This window comes from Arachis stenosperma, chromosome 2 (assembly GCF_014773155.1).
Source record: "Arachis stenosperma cultivar V10309 chromosome 2, arast.V10309.gnm1.PFL2, whole genome shotgun sequence".
NCBI classification, from domain to species: domain Eukaryota; kingdom Viridiplantae; phylum Streptophyta; class Magnoliopsida; order Fabales; family Fabaceae; genus Arachis; species Arachis stenosperma.
In genome coordinates this window covers 83,440,646-83,462,971 of record NC_080378.1, presented here as the reverse complement: position 1 = coordinate 83,462,971, position 22,326 = coordinate 83,440,646, and the positions used below count along the sequence as shown (strand labels likewise).

The 22,326-nt window shown below is 37.8% G+C and overlaps 1 protein-coding gene, 1 long non-coding RNA gene and 1 other non-coding gene across 3 annotated transcripts; all 3 read right to left on the bottom strand.

The window, feature by feature from the left end:
• Positions 1-9,518: 9,518 nt before the first annotated feature.
• LOC130963073 (uncharacterized) lies at positions 9,519-10,562 on the bottom strand. Its single transcript, XM_057889221.1, has one exon. The coding sequence runs from the start codon at positions 10,560-10,562 to the stop codon at positions 9,519-9,521; it is 1,044 nt and encodes a 347-aa protein (XP_057745204.1).
• A 583-nt stretch (positions 10,563-11,145) lies between these two features.
• On the bottom strand, positions 11,146-13,254 carry LOC130961549 (uncharacterized). Its single transcript, XR_009079591.1, has 4 exons — positions 13,083-13,254; positions 12,937-12,991; positions 12,720-12,848; positions 11,146-11,291 (listed from the first exon to the last, which is right to left on the bottom strand). It is a non-coding gene; the product is annotated as an uncharacterized LOC130961549 (long non-coding RNA).
• Positions 13,255-17,115: 3,861 nt separating this feature from the next.
• On the bottom strand, positions 17,116-17,219 carry LOC130965102 (small nucleolar RNA R71). The gene has a single exon (XR_009081156.1). It is a non-coding gene; the product is annotated as a small nucleolar RNA R71 (small nucleolar RNA).
• Between the last annotated feature and the right edge of the window lie 5,107 nt (positions 17,220-22,326).

Here is a 22,326-nt window from a genome sequence, read left to right as displayed (position 1 = left end):
CAATCCTTAAATCCTACTCAGAATACCACAGACAAGGTTTAGACCTTCCGGATTCTCTTGAATGCCGCCATCAATTCTAGCTTATACCACGAAGATTCTGATTAAGAAATCCAAGAGATAAACATTCAAGCCTTGTTTGCTTGTAGAATGGAAGTGGTTGTCAGGCACGCGTTCATAAGTGAGAATGATGATGAGCGTCACATAATCATCACATTCATCATGTTCTTGGGTGCGAATGAATATCTTAGAACAAGAATGAGCTGAATTGAATAGAAGAACAATAGTAATTGCATTAATACTCGAGGTACAGCAGAGCTCCACACCTTAATCTATGGTGTGTAGAAACTCCACCGTTGAAAATACATAAGTGATAATGGTGATCATTGGCTTCGGCCCCAAAGAGGGAACCAGAAGAACCAAGATGAAAATACAATAGCAAAAGGTCTTATTTATAGAGAACTAGTAGCTTAGGGTTTACAGAAATGAGTAAATGACATAAAAATCCACTTCCGGGCCCACTTGGTGTGTGCTTGGGCTGAGCATTGAAGCTTTCATGTGTAGAGACTTTTCTTGGAGTTAAACGCCAGCTTTTGTGCCAGTTTGGGCGTTTAACTCCCATTCTTGTGCCAGTTCCGGCGTTTAACGCCAGAATTCTTGAGCTGACTTGGAACGCCTGTTTGAGCCATCAAATATCGGGCAAAGTATGGACTATTATACATTGCTGGAAAGCCCAGGATATCTACTTTCCAACGCAATTGAGAGCGTGCCAATTGGGCTTCTGTAGCTCCAGAAAATCCACTTCGAGTGCAGGGAGGTCAGAATCCAACAGCATCTGCAGTCCTTTTCAGCCTCTGAATCAGATTTTTGCTCAGGTCCCTCAATTTCAGCCAAAAAATACCTGAAATCACAGAAAAATACACAAACTCATAGTAAAGTCCAGAAAAGTGAATTTTAACTAAAAACTAATAAAAATATAATAAAAACTAACTAAAACATACTAAAAACATACTAAAAACACTGCCAAAAAGCGTATAAATTTTCCGCTCATCAGAATTCTAGCAAAGCTGAATCACAATCCGAAAGGGTTCACCCAGTTAAATGTCTGTGGCATTTATGTATCCGGTGGTAATACTGGAAAACAAAGTTCTTAGGGCCACGGGCAAGACTCCAAAAGATGTGTTCAAGAATAAAAAAGAACTAAACTAGGAGAATCAATAATATTATCTGGATTCTAAGTTCCTAAAGATGCCAACACTTCTGAACTTCAATGGATAGTGAGATGCCAAAACTATTCAAAAGCAAAAAGCTACTAAGTCCCGCTCATCTAATTGAAACTAAGCTTCATTGAAAACTCTGAGATTTATTGGATCTTACTCTTCTTTTTATCCTACTTTGTTTTTAGTTACTTGGGGACAAGCAACAGTTTAAGTTTGGTGTTGTGATGAGCGGATATTTTATCGCTTTTTGACATCATTTTCATATAGTTTTTAGCATATTTTGTTTAAGTTTTATTATATTTTCATAGGTTTTTATGCAAAATTAACATTTTTGGATTCTACTTTGAGTTTGTGTATTTTTGTGCAATTTCAGGTCTTTTCTGGCTGAAATTGAGGAGCTGGAGCAAAAGTCGGATTTAGAGGCAAAAAAAAAGCACTGTAGATAGTGTCAAGATCTAACCTCTGTGCACTCAAAGGAGCTTTTCTGGAGCTTCAAATATCCAAATAGAGCTTTCTCAATAGATATAGAAATCTAACATTCAGGGCTTTCTAGAAATATATAATATTCTATACTTTGCTTCAGAATTGAAGGCCCAAAACTGGCGTTCAACGCCAACCACCAACCTTATTCTGGCATCTAACGCCCACAAGGATGTGACCAGCGTCCAATGCCCAAAAAGGGGCCCCTAGCCAACGTTCAATGCCCCTAGGGAGTCCTAGCACGTGGCTTACTCTTTTGCTCAGCCCAAACACTCACCAAGTGGGCCCGGAAGTGGATTTTTGCACTACAAGCCTAAGCCTATCATATTTCTCTAATTCTTAGTTATTAGATTAGTATATATCGACAAGAGTTCACCCATTTTAAGAACTTTTGATCATCTTTGCCCATTCAAACCTTTCATTGTATTTTTCTTTCAGTATGAGTCATTAAACCTCCTAGGTTAAGGTTAGGAGCTCTGCTGAGTTTTATGGATTAATAAAAGTACTACTGTTTTGTTTTAATTCGTGTTTAATTCTCTCCTAAGATGTATTTTCGTTCTTCAACCTTATGAATGATTTGAATTGTCAAAAGTTATCTATATTCTACATGGGATTCAGTAAGTGTCTTTCATCGGATATTGCTGAACCACTAGCTTGAGGATACATCTCTTAGACGGCTAATCCACGACTTCGTTGGGAACTTCTCGAGACATCAGTTCAGCCAAGGTATGGGGAGATTATGGTCTTTTTGGTAGAGGCTAGAACCAAAGGTGCAGCATTTTCTGATCTGGAAGATTTGACCTTATCTGTGGCATTTTGAGTAGCATCACTAAGGGGAATGAACTGCAGGAGCTTCACCCTCATTCAGACTACATGCGCACTAAACCTGGTATTCAGCCTAGAGGAAGATTGGCGATTGCTCAAACCAGCGTTGATCACATACAGCCTGCTATAGAAGAAATCATTCATAGTTGGAGTAAAAAGTAAGACAAGAATTGATCTAGACGAACAAAGCATCTCCAAAGCCTTAACCATCTTCTTATCATTGCATTCACCATCATCGAGTAACGTTATCTTTATTTTACTTTTATGTGCTTTAAACAAAAAAACAACTTTTCTATTCACCTGACTAAGATCTACAAGATAGCCACAACTTCATTCAAGCTAACAATCCTCGAGGGATTGACCCTGACTAAGCTCAGGTATTACTTGGATGACCCAGTGCACTTGCTGGTTCAGTTGTGCGAAGTTTAATTCCGCGTACCACTTGCTAAGATGATGCCAGCACCGCTTCTAACTTTATTGGAAGACCCGTCTACGTAAAGGTTCCAAGTCGTAGATATTTCGCTCTTATAGCCTGTGTATTTGATGAGCGGATAATTTATACACTTTTTGGCATTGTTTTTAGATAGTTTTTAGTAGGATCTAGCTACTTTTAGGGATGTCTTCATTAGTTTTATGCTAAATTCACATTTTTGGACTTTACTATGAGTTTGTGTGTTTTTTTGAGATTTCAGGTAATTTCTGGCTGAAATTGAGGGACCTAAGCAAAACTCTTATAAAAGGCTGACAAAGGACTGCTGATGATGTTGGATTCTGACCTCCCTGTGTAACACCCTACCACACTAAGCTTTACGCTTAAGTCGTAAAACAAATGTGGTGTGGTATTACGACCTCTAAAATAAAATGAGTACATATAATAGCAGAAGAATTATAATATGCTAGGAGCCTTGAAGAAAAGGGGAAAATAAAAATCGCACAATAAAGGCGCAACGCTCAAGGGACGAGTTAACTTACGTGCTAAGAAAACCATAACTATCAAACATAAGCTAACAGAAGTGGGAATAGAGTGCCAAAGATACAAAATATCAAGCTCCTAACTCAGCCTGCGAAGTCAAGACTGGCCGGAGAATATTTACACATATATACATACGTATCCAAACCCAAAAGTACATATACACAATCCTACCTCTCCATAAACCTCTAAGAGGATCAAAAAGAATAAGTCATGCGGAGAGAAATCTAAGTACATATATATACATCATAGCATAACAAAATATCCCAGTAACCACTTCGCTTCAAGAGTCCAGACGCCTAACAAGATGCCTCTCGACCTGCATCTGAAAAACAACAACATAGTATGGAATGAGAACCGGAGGTTCTCAGTATGGTAAAGGTGCCACACACATAATATATAAGGTTCTGGGAATGCCAGAGGCAATCCTAGAACACCGACACTCAGATTATAGAGCTTAAAGTATTAAACAGAAGCCATAAAAGGTGGTTCTCTAAAAATATTTAATCCTAACTTAACTTAACCTTAAATCTAAATCCCATACTGCCATTCCTCCATACCTCCAACTCCATCATGCATTTTCACAGACAACTAAACAGACAAAGGCGAACACAAGAAGGTTACAAGTACTGCAGATAACAAATATACATTTAACATGGCAAATACAGATAGGCACACCCAATTAGAGCACAAGCAAGTAATTCAAGTAATATGCATATGATGCATGCCTGTCCTATGGCTGATGAGGCTCATCTGTCGGTTATCCAGCCAACCCGACAAGTCTGAATTGTCCTTAGACGGTCCCCCGACGTGCATCCCCAAGAGTCTATGCATAGATTTTTCTCAAATAATCAATATTGCTCAATGGGGGTAACATTCCCGGGAATTTATATAGTGCCCGGTCACACTTACGTCGTAGGGTCAACAGAGTATCGAGTTTTCAACCTGGTACACGTGGTGGCAAGCCACGGCACTTAATCCAGGGAATCTCGTATCTCAGATTATTCAAATTCATAAGCCATTTAAATAATTTAATTATAATTCATCAATATCCACATCATTCTCAATCACATTTCATTCATCATCATACATCAATCATATTCAATCCTTATCCTTCATTATCACACCTCCCACTCCGTCTATCAATAGTCTAATCCAAAACATAATTCATTCTTTTCTAAATGAATCAAACTTAAAACATGCTCATTTTCTTAATAACTCAAAATCAAACCATAACCTTTAAATCTAAATCTTTTTAAATAATCATATAAACAAAATCTCTAATTTTTATAAAATTTCGGCAGCATTTCCTCTAAAACTCGGACTTTGCCACCCTTTTCGGGTCCAAACCTGCATTCTTCTCAATCCAACATTCTCTTCCTCATTATCAAAACAATCTCCACAAAAATCTACTTCAGATCAAAAATTAAACTCATACAATATTCAAATCCAACAACCAAAATTCAACTAAGAATCATAGTTCACAATTCCTAGGCTTTTAACACAAAATACCTCAAATCAATAATTCACCGAATCATTAATTAATCAACAAGCACCAAACTAACCATGTTCATCAATAATAACATTCACCATCCAAAATTAATAACTAATTATCCAATAAACTTCAACCAAATATATTCATCGAAAAATTACTAAACATTAAACATACGCCCGCATTCCAACTTATCCTATGGTCACCTAGCCTAAGTTTTCACAGAACATTATATATTAAATGCAAGAAACCTAAACCATACCTTGGCCGATTTCCACGTAACGACCAAAGCTATTTATTCAAAACCAAGACAACCCCTCAAAACTCAACTAATCCGCTTCCTCCAAGTTCCAGTATTCACAGTTTCAAGCTCCAATTATTTATTTTCAACCTAATACACATTCATAATACATATATACCCAATTTAATACTCAAAGCTCAAATTTAATGAAAATAAAATAGAATTATCGTATCCTCACCTTACCCAAGCTTCATATAAGCAAGAGTGAACGTTTCTCTCAAACTAATTGGATCCTAAAACATCAGAAATCAAAGAAATTCAATATTCCCACTTAAAATTCGAAAATTGGGGAAAGATGAAGCTGAGAGTGAAATAGCAAGTTACCTATGAAATTGTTCCGGTAGAAATGTAGAGCTCGACGCGGTGAACGCGTGGCCGCAAACGGTGCGGCGATTGGAGCTCGGACGGAGAAGTTACGGGGATCGGGAATTAACGTGAGGGTTACGGGAATGTTTCTCGTTTCTCTTCTCCCTGGAAGCTGAAAGCTTCGTTGCTGCAGTAATGAGGGAGAAGACAAAGCTGGGTTCATTTAATAGGGCTGGTCCGGTTGAACCGACAGCCCGGTTCGGGTCCGGTTCAACCGGTTCGGTCCTTTCGGTCCAATCTTGGACCGTTTTCTTCAAAATTAGTGTCAAAATTCTCGTTTCGGTGAGTTCTACCCTATTTTGATATAATATTCGCATTTCTAATCCTCCTTATTAAAAACTAATTTATTGACTAATTATCTACTAATTTAACCGGGGTTTACATCCTACCCACCTAATAAAGAATTTTGCCCTCAAAATTCAAATATAGTTACCTGAAAAGAGATGTGGATAGTCCTTTCGCATATCCGATTCGAGCTCCCAGGTATGTTCCTCGATACCAGCTCGACTCCAAGCTACTTTTACCAATGATACTTCCTTTCCGCGTAATCGTTTAATATTAGTATCATCAATTCTCACTGGAATTACTGGAAGTGTTAGATCTTCTCTTACTTGGATTGGTTCTGGTTCCAGAACATGACTTGCGTCAGGAGTGTACTTCCTAAGTTGAGACACATGAAATACGTCGTGCAAATTCGAAAGATATGGCGGTAAGGCGATTCTATAAGCCACTGGCCCAATCCTCTTCAGAATCTCAAATGGTCCAATATAACGGGGATTTAGTTTCTTAGTCTTAATAGATCTTCCTACTCCAGTGGTTGGTGTAACTTTCAGAAAGACATGTTCTCTTTCTTCGAATTCCAAAGGCTTTCGCCTTTGATCAGCATAGCTCTTCTGGCGGCTTTGGGCTATAAGCATTCGACTACGAATCTTCTTTATCTGCTCAGTCGTTTCAGCTATCATTTCAGGCCCTAATAAACTCCTTTCTCCAGTTTCATACCAACACAATGGAGATTGACATTTTCTGCCATACAGAGCCTCATATGGAGCCATTCCGATGCTCGCATGATAGCTATTATTATAAGCAAATTCTATTAATGGCATATACCGATCCCAGCTCGTCGGCTGGTCTAAAACACAAGCCCTTAACATATCCTCCAAGGTCTGAATAGTTCTTTCTGACTGACCATCTGTCTGAGGGTGATACGCAGTACTCAAGCTTAACTGAGTCCCAAATGCACGCTGAAAAGCTCCCCAGAATCTTGATGTAAAACGAGGATCTCTATCAGATATGATAGTAGAAGGCACGCCATGCAACCTGACAATCTCTTTAATATACATTCGAGCCAATTCCTCCATTGTGCAACTTATTCGGATAGGAAGAAAGTGAGCTGATTTTGTTAGTCGATCCACAACCACCCAAATAGCGTCACAACCAGATCGGGTTCTAGGCAAACCTATCACAAAATCCATTGCAATACTCTCCCATTTCCATTGTGGAATCTCCAAAGGCTGAAGGGTCCCTGATGGTCTCTGATGCTCAATCTTAACCTTCTGACACGTTAAACATTTAGATACATGCAATGCCACATCATTTTTCATCCCTGACCACCAGAACATCGCTTTCAGATCCTGATACATTTTAGTACTCCCTGGGTGAATTGAGAATCCACTCTTATGAGCTTCCTTCAAGATTCTCTGTCGCAGGTCTCCAATATCTGGCACAATAATCCGGTTCTTGAACCTCCACAAACCATCCTGTCCTTTTGACACTCTCCACTGTTTCCCCTGTTCGACTGCTGGTAATACCTTACGTAACGCTTCACTGTCTCGATGAGCCTTCAGAAGTTTTGATTTAAAATCACTAGAAATTTGCAACTGACTCAAACACAGGATTCCAGATTCTTCTCTAATTCCTAAATTCAAACCTTGGAATGCCTTCAGTAACTCTTCCTCCCGTAGCATCATCCAAGCCGCATATAAAGACTTTCGACTCAAAGCGTCCGCCACAACGTTCGCTTTTCCTGGATGATAATTCAATTCAAAATCATAATCTTTCAGAAGCTCCATCCACCTCCTCTGACGCATATTCAACTCTTTCTGCTCAAAAAGATACTTCAAACTCTTATGGTCTGAGAAAACAAGAAACTTAACACCATAGAGGTAGTGCCTCCAAATCTTTAAAGCAAACACAACAGCAGCAAGTTCTAAATCGTGTGTCGGGTAGTTCATCTCATGCGGCCTTAATTGCCGTGAGGCGTATGCTACAACATTCTGGTGCTGCATCAAAACACACCCCAAACCTTTCAGAGATGCATCACAGTACACTTCAAATGGTTCACTTAGTTCAGGTAACACCAATACAGGTGCAGTAGTCAACCTGTGCTTTAATGCTTGGAAGCTCTCTTCACATTCTGGAGTCCAGACAAAAGGCGTATCCTTCCTAGTCAATTTAGTTAAAGGTAAGGCGAGCTGTGAAAATCCCTTAATGAATCTCCGATAATACCCCGCCAAACCTAGGAAACTTCTTATCTCTGTCACTGAAGTTGGTCGCTCCCAATTCATCACTGCTTCCACCTTAGCAGGATCCACAGCTATCCCCTGCTTACTCACCACGTGGCCGAGAAACTTCACCTCACTCTTCCAGAACTCACATTTAGATAACTTAGCATATAACTTCCTGTCTCTCAGAATTTGCAGCACAGTTCGCAAATGATCAGCATGTTCCTCTTCAGTCTTAGAATAAACAAGAATGTCATCAATGAAGACAATAACAAACTTGTCCAGATACGGTCGAAAAATCCTGTTCATATAATCCATAAATACTGCCGGGGCATTAGTTAACCCGAAAGACATCACTGTATACTCATAATGACCATAACGGGTTCTGAAAGCAGTTTTCGGAATATCCTCGTCTCTAACCCTTATCTGATGATATCCGGATCGCAGGTCAATCTTAGAAAACACACTGGCACCCTGTAGCTGATCCATTAGATCATCGATTCTAGGCAACGGATATTTATTCTTCACAGTGATCTTATTCAATTGCCGATAATCGACACACAGCCGCATACTCCCATCCTTCTTCTTTACCAGTAACACTGGCGCTCCCCACGGAGAAACACTTGGTCGGATAAAATGCTTACCCAACAGATCTTCCAGCTGAGCTTTCAGTTCAGCCATTTCTAAAGGCGACATCCTATAAGGAGTAATTGAAATTGGACCAGATCCAGGTACCAACTCAATTGCAAATTCAACCTCTCGGTTAGGTGGGAAATCATTAATATCATCCGGAAACACATCTGGAAATTCACATACAACCGGAATTTGCTTTAAACTCTTATCATCACCTGATACTCCCGCAGTTAATAACATAATACCCTGACATTCGGTTCCAGAACAGTTTACTATCATAGAGTTCAAATAGTAACTATTCACCACAACCGGTGCTTCTGACCCTTCTGGCATAAACTGTACTGACTTCTCAGAACAATCAAGCAAAACATGATTCTTGGATAACCAATCCAATCCCAAAATGAGATCAAGACCAGTCATAGGCAAACAAATCAAATCATGCACAAATTCACGCTGTTGTACTCGAAAGGAAACTTGTGGACATCCTATCCTAGTCACCATAGCTTCATGAGTAGCATTATATACTTTCAAATCATAACCTAAAACCACCATTCTCAATCCTAATTCATGGGCCTTTTCAAATGCAATAAATGAATGACTTGCACCTGAATCAAATAAAGCATTTAAGATTTTACCAGCCATTTCACAATTACCTCTAATCAATGTCTCAGATCCCTCAGCACCTATGGTAGAAGTGGTGTATACTCTCCCCGGCTGCTGCACCCTACCAGTCTCATACTTCTTCTTCTGGGCAATTACTGGCTATATGCCCAGGCTGTCCACAGGAATAGCATACTCCAAGTCCCAGTCTGCACGGAACTCCAGGATGATATTTTCCACACTTTTGACAATTCAGATCCTGCTGTGGCTGCTTCCCAAACATTTTTCCTTGATTAGCAGTAATATTCGATCTTCTATAATTACCCTGACCCTGAGTCTGCTGTGGAACAAAGCCTCCACGCTTGAAATTCCTACCTCTCGGAGCAAAGTTCCTCCCTGAAGGCCTCTGAAAAGGCATCCTCAAACTCCCTTTCTCTGCTGCCGCCTTCCTCACACAATCCTCAGCCACCCTACTCTTATTCACCAATTCAGAAAACACCCTAATCTCCATTGGGGCAACGAAGCTCAGAATATCGCTCCGAAGACCTCCCTCATATTTAATACACTTCCATTCAGCAAAATCTTCAGGCGCACCTTGACAGATACGAGAAAAGCGACATAACTCCTCAAATTTACTGGTATACTCAGCAACAGTCATCTGTCCCTGCTTTAACTGCATTAATTCAAGTTCCTTGGCATTTCTAGCTGAATTAGGAAAGTATTTCTTATAGAACTCTGTCCGGAAAACCTCCCAAGGAATCGCAGCACCATCAGGCTGCAGGATACGTCGTGTTCCCTGCCACCAATACTGAGCTTCACCTTGCAACTGATAAGTTCCAAATTCAACCCATTGCTCTTCAGGAACCTGTTGTGCCTGTAATGCCCTTTCCATAGCCTGAATCCAATTATCTGCATCAGTGGGATTTGAGGTTCCCCTGAAGATTGGAGGATGAACTTTTAGAAATGTAGCAAGTGTCATAGGACCGTCCTCATCATTATTATTCCCATGATTACCCTGATTTATCTGATTACCCAGTGCCTCAGCTGTTGCCTGCATAGCTGCAGCCATATTTCCCAGGGCAGCCATAAAGTCTACTGGATCAGTCCATGTGGGTACAGGAGTAACGGTGCCTGTCCTACCTCTACCTCGCCCGCGACCGCGTCCGCGAGTCGACATCTGGTCCCTATACACACCAAACAAGTGATATTAAGTTGATCAGTCTCAATATCGCAGGTCTAATGCTTTAAGTTCCAAATGCATGCTCACAAACGTTTATGCCATATATATCAATCAGATATCCTAATAGCACATAAACACATATACAGAGAATGCGCAGAAGCACAATCAGTCCGTCTTTCAGGCTCTATAGGAACGAACTGCTCTGATACCATAATGTAACACCCTACCACACTAAGCTTTACGCTTAAGTCGTAAAACAAATGTGGTGTGGTATTACGACCTCTAAAATAAAATGAGTACATATAATAGCAGAAGAATTATAATATGCTAGGAGCCTTGAAGAAAAGGGGAAAATAAAAATCGCACAATAAAGGCGCAACGCTCAAGGGACGAGTTAACTTACGTGCTAAGAAAACCATAACTATCAAACATAAGCTAACAGAAGTGGGAATAGAGTGCCAAAGATACAAAATATCAAGCTCCTAACTCAGCCTGCGAAGTCAAGACTGGCCGGAGAATATTTACACATATATACATACGTATCCAAACCCAAAAGTACATATACACAATCCTACCTCTCCATAAACCTCTAAGAGGATCAAAAAGAATAAGTCATGCGGAGAGAAATCTAAGTACATATATATACATCATAGCATAACAAAATATCCCAGTAACCACTTCGCTTCAAGAGTCCAGACGCCTAACAAGATGCCTCTCGACCTGCATCTGAAAAACAACAACATAGTATGGAATGAGAACCGGAGGTTCTCAGTATGGTAAAGGTGCCACACACATAATATATAAGGTTCTGGGAATGCCAGAGGCAATCCTAGAACACCGACACTCAGATTATAGAGCTTAAAGTATTAAACAGAAGCCATAAAAGGTGGTTCTCTAAAAATATTTAATCCTAACTTAACTTAACCTTAAATCTAAATCCCATACTGCCATTCCTCCATACCTCCAACTCCATCATGCATTTTCACAGACAACTAAACAGACAAAGGCGAACACAAGAAGGTTACAAGTACTGCAGATAACAAATATACATTTAACATGGCAAATACAGATAGGCACACCCAATTAGAGCACAAGCAAGTAATTCAAGTAATATGCATATGATGCATGCCTGTCCTATGGCTGATGAGGCTCATCTGTCGGTTATCCAGCCAACCCGACAAGTCTGAATTGTCCTTAGACGGTCCCCCGACGTGCATCCCCAAGAGTCTATGCATAGATTTTTCTCAAATAATCAATATTGCTCAATGGGGGTAACATTCCCGGGAATTTATATAGTGCCCGGTCACACTTACGTCGTAGGGTCAACAGAGTATCGAGTTTTCAACCTGGTACACGTGGTGGCAAGCCACGGCACTTAATCCAGGGAATCTCGTATCTCAGATTATTCAAATTCATAAGCCATTTAAATAATTTAATTATAATTCATCAATATCCACATCATTCTCAATCACATTTCATTCATCATCATACATCAATCATATTCAATCCTTATCCTTCATTATCACACCTCCCACTCCGTCTATCAATAGTTCTAATCCAAAACATAATTCATTCTTTTCTAAATGAATCAAACTTAAAACATGCTCATTTTCTTAATAACTCAAAATCAAACCATAACCTTTAAATCTAAATCTTTTTAAATAATCATATAAACAAAATCTCTAATTTTTTATAAAATTTCGGCAGCATTTCCTCTAAAACTCGGACTTTGCCACCCTTTTCGGGTCCAAACCTGCATTCTTCTCAATCCAACATTCTCTTCCTCATTATCAAAACAATCTCCACAAAAATCTACTTCAGATCAAAAATTAAACTCATACAATATTCAAATCCAACAACCAAAATTCAACTAAGAATCATAGTTCACAATTCCTAGGCTTTTAACACAAAATACCTCAAATCAATAATTCACCGAATCATTAATTAATCAACAAGCACCAAACTAACCATGTTCATCAATAATAACATTCACCATCCAAAATTAATAACTAATTATCCAATAAACTTCAACCAAATATATTCATCGAAAAATTACTAAACATTAAACATACGCCCGCATTCCAACTTATCCTATGGTTACCTAGCCTAAGTTTTCACAGAACATTATATAAATGCAAGAAACCTAAACCATACCTTGGCCGATTTCCACGTAACGACCAAAGCTATTTATTCAAAACCAAGACAACCCCTCAAAACTCAACTAATCCGCTTCCTCCAAGTTCCAGTATTCACAGTTTCAAGCTCCAATTATTTATTTTCAACCTAATACACATTCATAATACATATATACCCAATTTAATACTCAAAGCTCAAATTTAATGAAAATAAAATAGAATTATCGTATCCTCACCTTACCCAAGCTTCATATAAGCAAGAGTGAACGTTTCTCTCAAACTAATTGGATCCTAAAACATCAGAAATCAAAGAAATTCAATATTCCCACTTAAAATTCGAAAATTGGGGGAAGATGAAGCTGAGAGTGAAATAGCAAGTTACCTATGAAATTGTTCCGGTAGAAATGTAGAGCTCGACGCGGTGAACGCGTGGCCGCAAACGGTGCGGCGATTGGAGCTCGGACGGAGAAGTTACGGGGATCGGGAATTAACGTGAGGGTTACGGGAATGTTTCTCGTTTCTCTTCTCCCTGGAAGCTGAAAGCTTCGTTGCTGCAGTAATGAGGGAGAAGACAAAGCTGGGTTCATTTAATAGGGCTGGTCCGGTTGAACCGACAGCTCGGTTCGGGTCCGGTTCAACCGGTTCGGTCCTTTCGGTCCAATCTTGGACCGTTTTCTTCAAAATTAGTGTCAAAATTCTCGTTTCGGTGAGTTCTACCCTATTTTGATATAATATTCGCATTTCTAATCCTCCTTATTAAAAACTAATTTATTGACTAATTATCTACTAATTTAACCGGGGTTTACACCCTGCACTCGAAATGAATTTTCTAGAGCTACAGAACTCCAAATGGCGCGCTCTTAATGGCGTTGGAAATTAGACATCCAGAGCTTTCCAGAAATATATAATAGTCCATACTTTATTCGTGATTAGATGACGTAAACCGGCGCTCAACGCCAGTTCCATGCTGCATTCTGGAGTCAAACGCCAGAAACACGTCACGAATCAGAGATGAACGCCAAAAACACGTTACAACTTGGCGTTCAACTCCAAGATAAGCCTCAGCTCGTGTAAAGATCAAGCTCATCCCAAGCACACACCAAGTGGGCTCCGGAAGTGGATTTATGCATCAATTACTTACTCCTGTAAACCCTAGTAGCTAGTTTAGTATAAATAGAACTTTTTACTAATGTATTAGACGTATTTTGACCACGTTACATCTTTGGTCTTGGTTTTATTCCATTATTCATCTTAGGAGACTATTGATCACGTTTTGGGGGGCTGGCCATTCGGCCATGCCTGAACCTTCATCACTTATGTATTTTCAATTTCTACACACCATAGATTAAGGGTGTGGAGCTCTGCTGTACCTCGAGTTTTAATGCAATTACTACTATCTTTTATTCAAATTCAATCTTATTTCTATTCTAAGATACTACTCGTACTTCAACCTGATGGATGTGATGATCCGTGACACTCATCATCATCTGTCCCTATAAACGCGTGCCTGACAACCACTTCCGTTCTACAAGCGAAAGCTAGAGTGTGTATCTCTTGGATTCCTGATGCACGATGCATGGTTGCCCTCGCCTGACAACCGAGCCTTCCATTCTGTGAGATCAGAGTCTTCGTGGTATAAGCTAGAATTGATGGCGGCATTCATGAGAATCCGAAAAGTCTAAACCTTGTCTGTGGTATTCCGAGTAGGATTCCGGGATTGAATGACTGTGACGAGCTTCAAACTCGCGATTGTTGGGCGTGATGACAAACGCAAAAGAATCAAGGGATTCTATTTCGACATGATCGAGAACCGACAGATGATTAGTCGTGTCCTGACAGAGCATTTGGACCTTTTTCACTGAGATGATGGGATGTAGCCATTGACAACGGTGATGCCCTACATACAGCTTGCCATGGAAATGAGTAAGAAGGATTGGATAAAGGCAGTAGGAAAGCAGAAATTCAGGAAGGAGCACAGCATCTTCATACTCCTATCTGAATTTCCCATCGATGATCTACATAAGTATTTCTATCTTTATTTTCTGTTTATTTATTATTATTATTCGACAACTCTATCACCATTTATTATCCACCTGACTGAGATTTACAAGATGACCATAGCTTGCTTCATACCAACAATCTCTATGGGATCGACCCTTACTCATGTAAGGTTTATTACTTGGATGACCCAGTACACTTGCTGGTTGGTTGTGCGAGATTGTGAAGAAAGTGTTGAGTTAGTAATTGTGCACACCAAGCTGAATGCCATTATAAGAGATCACAATTTCGTCCACCAAGTTTTTGGCGCCGTTGCCGGGGATTGTTCGAGTTTGGACAACTGACGGTTCATCTTGTTGCTCAGATTAGGTAATTTTCTTCTTAATTTGTTTTCAAAAAGTTTTCAAAAATCTTTCAAAATTTTTTTTTCTTTTTCGTTTTCCAAAACAATTTTTGAAAAAAAATAATCATAAAAACCAAAAAAATCATAAAATCATAAAAATAAAAAATATTTTGTGTTTCTTGTTTAAGTCTTGAGTGAACTTTTTAAGTTTGGTGTTAATTGCATGTTTTTAAAAATTTATGCATTTTTCGAAAATTCATGCATTCATAGTGTTCTTCATGATCTTCAAGTTGTTCTTGATAAGTCTTCTTGTTTGATCTTTAAATTTTCTTGTTTTGTGTTGTATGATGTTTTTCATGTGCATTTTTGCATTCATAGTGTCTAAGCATTAAAGATTTCTAAGTTTGGTGTCTTGCATGTTTTCTTTGCATAAAAAATTTTTCAAAAATATGTTCTTGATGTTCATCATGATCTTCAAAGTGTTCTTGGTATTCATCTTGACATTCATAGTGTTCTTGCATGCATCATGTGTTTTGATTCATAATTTTCATGTTGTGAGTCATTTTTTTGTGTTTTTCTCTCTCATAATTAAAAATTCAAAAATAAAAAAAATTTATTATCTTTTCCTTTTTTCTCTCAAAATTTCGAAAATTTGAGTTGACTTAGTAAAAAATTTTTAAAATTAGTTATTTCTTGTAAGTCAAGTCAAATTTTCAATTTTAAAAATCTTATCTTTTCAAAACTTTTTCAAAAATCAAATCTTTTTCATTTTTCTTATTAATTTTTGAAAATTCTTTAAAATATTTTTCAAAAATCTTTTTCTTAATATTATCTTTATTTTCGAAAATTATGCTAACAATTAATGTGATTGATTCAAAAATTTGAAGTTTGTTACTTTCTTGTTAAGAAAGGTTCAATCTTTAAATTCTAGAATCTTATCTTTTAGTTTCTTGTTTGTCAAGTAATTAATTTTAATTTTAAAAATTAAATCTTTTCTAACCATATCTTTTTAATCATATCTTTTTATCTTTTATATCATATCTTTTTCAAAATTTTATCTTTTTCAAAAATTTGATTTTAAAATATCTCTTCTAACCTCTTATCTTCTTATCTTTTCAAAATTAATTTTCAAATCTTTTTCAATTAACTATTTGACTTTTTGTTTGTTTCTTATCTTTTTCAAAACCACCTAACAACTTTTCTCTCTCTAATTTTCGAAAATACCTCCCTCTTTTTCAAAAATTCTTTTTAATTAATTAATTGTTTTAAATTGTAATTTTAATTTTATTTCTTATCTTAATTTTCGAAAATCATTAACTCCTTTTCAAAATTATTTTCGAAAACTTCTGTCTCTCACCTTATTCTATTTATTCATTCATTTACTAACACTTCTCTTCATCTCAAATCTCTGCCCCTATCCTCACCCTTGTGTTTGGATTCTCCTTTCTTTATTCCCTTCTTCTTCTACTAACAATAAGGAACCTCTTTACTGTGACATAGAGGATTCCTCTTCTTTTTCTGTTCTCTTCTCTTTCATATGAGCAGGAACAAGGAAAAAGGCATTCTTGTTGAAGCTGATCCAAAACCTGAAAGGACTCTGAAGAGGAAACTAAGAGAAGCTAAATTACAACAATCCAGAGACAACCTTACTGAAATTTTTGAACAAGAAAAGGATATGGCATCCGAACCCAACAACAATAATGAAAGGAGGATGCTTGGTGATTACACTACACCTACTTCCAAGTTTGATGGAAGAAGCATCTCAATTCCTGCCATTGGAGCAAATAATTTTGAGCTGAAACCTCAAGTAGTTGCTCTAATGCAACAAAATGGCAAGTTTCATGGGCTTCCATCAGAAGATCCCTACCAATTTTTAACTGAGTTCTTGCAGATCTGTGAGACTATTAAGACTAATGGAGTAGATCCTGAAGTCTACAGGCTCATGCTTTTTCCTTTTGCTGTAAGAGACAGAGCTAGAACATAGTTGGACTCTCAACCTAAAGATAGCCTGGACTACTGGGATAAGCTGGTCACAACCTTCTTGGCTAAGTTCTTTCCTCCTCAAAAGCTGAGCAAGCTTAGAGTGGATGTTCAGACCTTCAAACAAAAAGATGGTGAATCCCTCTATGAAGCTTGGGAAAGATACAAGCAGATGACCAAAAGATGTCCTTCTGACATGTTTTCAAAATGGACCATGATAGATATATTCTATTATGGTCTATCTGAGATCTCTAAGATGTCACTAGACCATTCTGCAGGTGGACTCATTCACCTAAAGAAAACGCCTGCAGAGGCTCAAGAATTTATTGACATGGTTGCAAATAACCAGTTCATGTACACTTCTGAGAGGAATTCCGTGAATAATGGGACGCCTCAGAGGAAGGAAATTCTTGAGATTTATGTTCTGAATGCCATATTGTCTCAGAACAAAATATTGACTCAGCAAGTCAACATGATTTCCCAAAGTCTGAATGGATGGCAAAATGCATCCAACAGTACTAAAGAGGCATCTTCTGAAGAAGAAGCTTATGATCCTGATAACCCTGCAATAGCAGAGGTAAATTACTTAGGTGAACCTTATGAAAACACCTACAATTCATCATGGAGAAATCATCCAAATTTCTCATGGAAAGATCAACAAAAGCCTCAACAAGGCTTTAATAATGGTGGACGAACTCGGTTCAGCAATAGCAAGCCTTTTCCATCACCCTCTCAGCAACAGACAGAGAATCCTGAGCAAAGCACTTCTAATTTAGCTAATCTAATCTCTGATCTGTCTAAGGCCACTTTAAGTTTCATGAGTGAAACAAGATCCTCCATTAGAAATTTGGAGGCACAAGTAGGCCAGCTGAGAAAGAAAGTTACTGAAACCCCTCCTAGTACTCTCCCAAGCAATACAGAAGAGAATCCAAAGAGAGAGTACAAGGCCATTGATATACTCAACATGGCCAAATGCAAGAAGGAGGGAGAGGACGTGAATCCCAATGAGGAAGATCTCATGGGACGTTTCTCAAGCAAGAAGGAGTTCCCTATTGAGGACCCAAGGGAATCTGAGGCTCATATAGAGACCATAGAGATTCCATTAAAACTCCTTCTGCCATTCATGAGCTCTGAAAACTATTCTTCCTCTGAAGAGGATGAAGATGTAACTGGAGAGCAAGTTGCTCAATGGTGGACGAAATTGTGATCCATATTCTTTAAGTTGTACTCCTTGTACTTTTATGGAATTTGAAATTGGCACGAGTGGACACAACTCCGTTCAACTAACCAGCAAGTGTACTGGGTCGTCCAAGTAATAAACCTTACGCGAGTAAGGGTCGATCCCACAGAGATTGTTGGTATGAAGCAAGCTATGGTCACCTTGTAAATCTCAGTTAGGCAGATTAAATTGGTTTATGGTTTCGAAAATAGAAATAAGAAAAGGGATAGAATACTTATGCAGATTCATTGGTGGGAATTTCAGATAAGCGAATGGAGAGACTGTATGGCTCAAGAACGCCTACTTTCCTACTGCTTCAACTCAACCCTTCTTACTCCTTTCCATGGCAAGCTGTGTATAGGGGTTCACCGTTCGACGATGGCTACTTTTAATCCTCTCGGGAAAATGGTCCCCTGCGCTGTCACTCGCATGGCTAATCGTCTGGAGGCATCACACTGGTCGAAGGCTACATCCCATCCTCGCAGTGAAAACTACGCTCACGCGCTCTGTCACAGCACGGCTAATCACTGGTTGGTTCCCGCTCCTACTGGAATAGAATCCCTTGATTCTTTTGCGTCTGTCACTAACGCCCAGCACTTGCGAGTCTGAAGCACGTCACAGTCATTCATTACCGGAATCCTACTCGGAATACCACAGACAAGGTTAGACTTTCCGGATTCCCAGGATCCTACTCGGAATACCACAGACAAGGTGAGACTTTCCGGATCCTCATAAATGCCGCCATCTATCTAGCTTATACCACGAAGATTCTGTTGGGAAATCTAAGAGATACACATTCAAGCTCTGTTGCATGTAGAACGGAAGTGGTTGTCAATCACACGCGTTCATAGGTGAGAATGATGATGAGCGTCACATAATCATCACATTCATCATGTTTTTGGGTGCGAATGAATATCTTGGAATAAGAATAAGAGAGAATTAAATAAAAGAAAATAGAATTGCATTAATACTTGAGGTACAGTAGAGCTCCACACCCTTAATCTATGGTGTGCAGAAACTCCACTGTTGAAAATACATAAGTAAAGGGTTCAGGCATGGCCGAATGGCCAGCCCCCATGATCTGAGAACTAATCGTCCCAAGATGTCTAATACACTAGTAAAAAGTTCTATTTATAATAAACTAGCTCCTAAGGTTTACATGAGTAAGTAATTGATGCATAAATCTACTTCCGGGGCCCACTTGGTGTATGTTTGGGCTAAGCTTGGTCTATCCACGAGCTGAGGCTTTTATTGGAGTTGAACTCCAAGTTATAACGTGTTTTGGGCGTTCAACTCCGGATCATGACGTGTTTCTGGCGTTTAACTCCAGACAGCAGCATGTACTTGGCATTCAACGCCAAGTTACGTCGTCAATTTCCGAATAAAGTATGGACTATTATATATTGCTGGAAAGCTCTGGATGTCTACTTTCCAACGCCGTTGAGAGCGCGCCAATTGAAGTTCTGTAGCTCCAGAAAATCTATTTTGAGTGCAGGAAGGTCAGATTCCAACAGCATCAGCAGTCCTTTTTGTCAGCCTTTTTCAGAGTTTTGCTTAAGTCCCTCAATTTCAGCCAGAAATTACCTGAAATCACAGAAAAAAACACAAACTCATAGTAAAGTCCAGAAATGTGAATTTAACATAAAAACTAATGAAAACATCCCTAAAAGTAGCTTGAACTTACTAAAAACTACCTAAAAACAATGCCAAAAAGCGTATAAATTATCCGCTCATCACAACACCAAACTTAAATTGTTGCTTGTCCCCAAGCAACTGAAAACCAAATAGGATAAAAAGAAGAGAATATACTATAAATTTCAAAATATCAATGAATATTAATTCTAATTAGATGAGCGAGACTTGTAACTTTTTGCTTCTGAACAGTTTTGGCATCTCACTTTTTCCTTTGAAGTTTAGAATGGTTGGCTTCTCTAGGAACTTAGAATTTCGGATAGTGTTATTGACTTTCCTAGTTAAGCATGTTGATTCTTGAACACAGCTACTTATGAGTCTTGGCCGTGGCCCTAAGCATTTTGTTTTCCAGTATTACCACCGGATACACAAATGCCACAGACACATGACTGGGTGAACCTTTTCAGATTGTGACTCAGCTTTGCTAGAGTCCCCAGTTAGAGGTGTCCAGAGCTCTTAAGCACACTCTTTTTTGCTTTGGATCACGACTTTAACCACTCAGTCTCAAGCTTTTCACTTGGACCTTCATGACACAAGCACATGGTTAGGGACAGCTTGATTTAGCCGCTTAGGCCTGGATTTAATTTCCTTGGGCCCTCCTATCCATTGATGCTCAAAGCCTTGGATCCTTTTTACCCTTGCCTTTTGGTTTTAAGGGCTACTGGCTTTTTCTGCTTGCTTTTTCTTTTTCTTTCTAAATTTTTTTTTGCCATTTTTTTTTTACAAGCTTCTTCTTTTTCACTGCTTTTTCTTGCTTCAAGAATCAATTTCATGATTATTCAGATCCTCAATAACATTTCTCTTTGTTCATCATTCTTTCAAGAGCCAACAATTTTAACATTCATGAACAACAAGATCAAAATTATGCACTGTTCAATCATTCATTCAGAAAACAAAAAGTGTTGTCACCACATCAATATAATTAAATTAAATTCAAGGATAAATTCGAAATTCATGTACTTCTTGTTCTTTTGAATTAAAACATTTTTCTTTTAAGAGAGGTGAAGGATTAATGGAATTTATTCATAGCTTTAAGACATAGTTACTACATACTAATGATCATGAAGTAGAGACACAAAACATAGATAAACACAACATAAAAAACGAAAAGCAGAAAGAAATAAGAACAAGGAATGAATCCACCTGAGTGAAGGTGGCGCCTTCTTGAAGGTCCAATGGTGCTTTTTCAGCTCCTTTATGTCTCTTCCTTGCTTCTGTTGAATGATTCCTAGTAATTTTGGTGTTCCTATCCTTATTCCTGCTCATGTGACAGAGAAGAGAAAAAGAAAAAAGAAAGAGGAATCCTCTATGTCACAGTAAAGAGGATCCTTATTGTTAGTAGAAAAAGAAAGGGCAGAGTATTGAAGAAGAATGGTTGAGGAAAGAGGTAGTGATTTGAGATGAAGAGAGGTGAAGAGAAGTGTTAGTAAATAAATAAATAAATAGAGAAAGGGGAGAGATAGAATTCGAAAATAATTTTGAAAAAGTGGTTAGTAATTTTCAAAAATTAAAGATAAGATATAATTAAAATTAAAATTCAAAACAATTAAAAAGAATTTTTTTAAAAAAGAGAGAGGTATTTTCGAAAATTAGAGAGGGATAGGTAGTTAGTTGGTTTTGAAAAAGATAGGAAGCAAACAAAAAGTCAAATAGTTAGTTGAAAAAGATATTAAAATCAAATTTGAAAAGATAAGAAGATAAGAAGTTAGATAAGATATTTTGAAATCAAATTTTTTTTGAAAAAGATAAAATTTGAAAAAGATATGATAAAAGATAAGATAAAAAGATATGATTAAAAAGATAAAAAAAAGATATTTTGAAAAAGATTTGATTTTAAAATTAAAATTAATTACTTGACTAACAAGAAACTAAAAGATAAAATTCTAGAATGTAAAGATTGAACCTTTCTTAACAAGAAAGTAACAAACTTCAAATTTTTGAATCAATCACATTACTTGTTAGCTAATTTTCGAAAATATGATGTAAAAGATAAGAAAAAGATTTTGAAAAATATTTTTTTTAAAAAAAATTCGAAAATTATATAAAAAATGAAAAAGATGTGATTTTTGAAAAAGATTTTGAAAAGATAAGATTTTTAAAATTGAAAATTTGACTTGACTTGTAAGAAACAACTAATTTTTAAAATTTTTGACTAAGTCAATTCAAATTTTCGAAAATTAGGAGAAAAAAAGGAAAAGATATTTTTTTGATTTTTGAATTTTTTATGATGAGAGAGAAAAACACAAAAATGACCCAAAACATGAAAATTTTGGATCAAAACACAAGATGCATGCAAGAACACTATGAATGTCAAGATGAACACCAAGAACACTTTGAAGATCATGATGAACATCAAGAACATAATTTTGAAAAATTTTTGATGCAAAGAAAACA

Coding starts and splice junctions, on each gene's coding strand:
- LOC130963073 (XM_057889221.1), bottom strand. CDS start 10,562: ATGTCGACTCGCGGACGCGGTCGCGGGCGAGGTAGAGGTAGGACAGGC.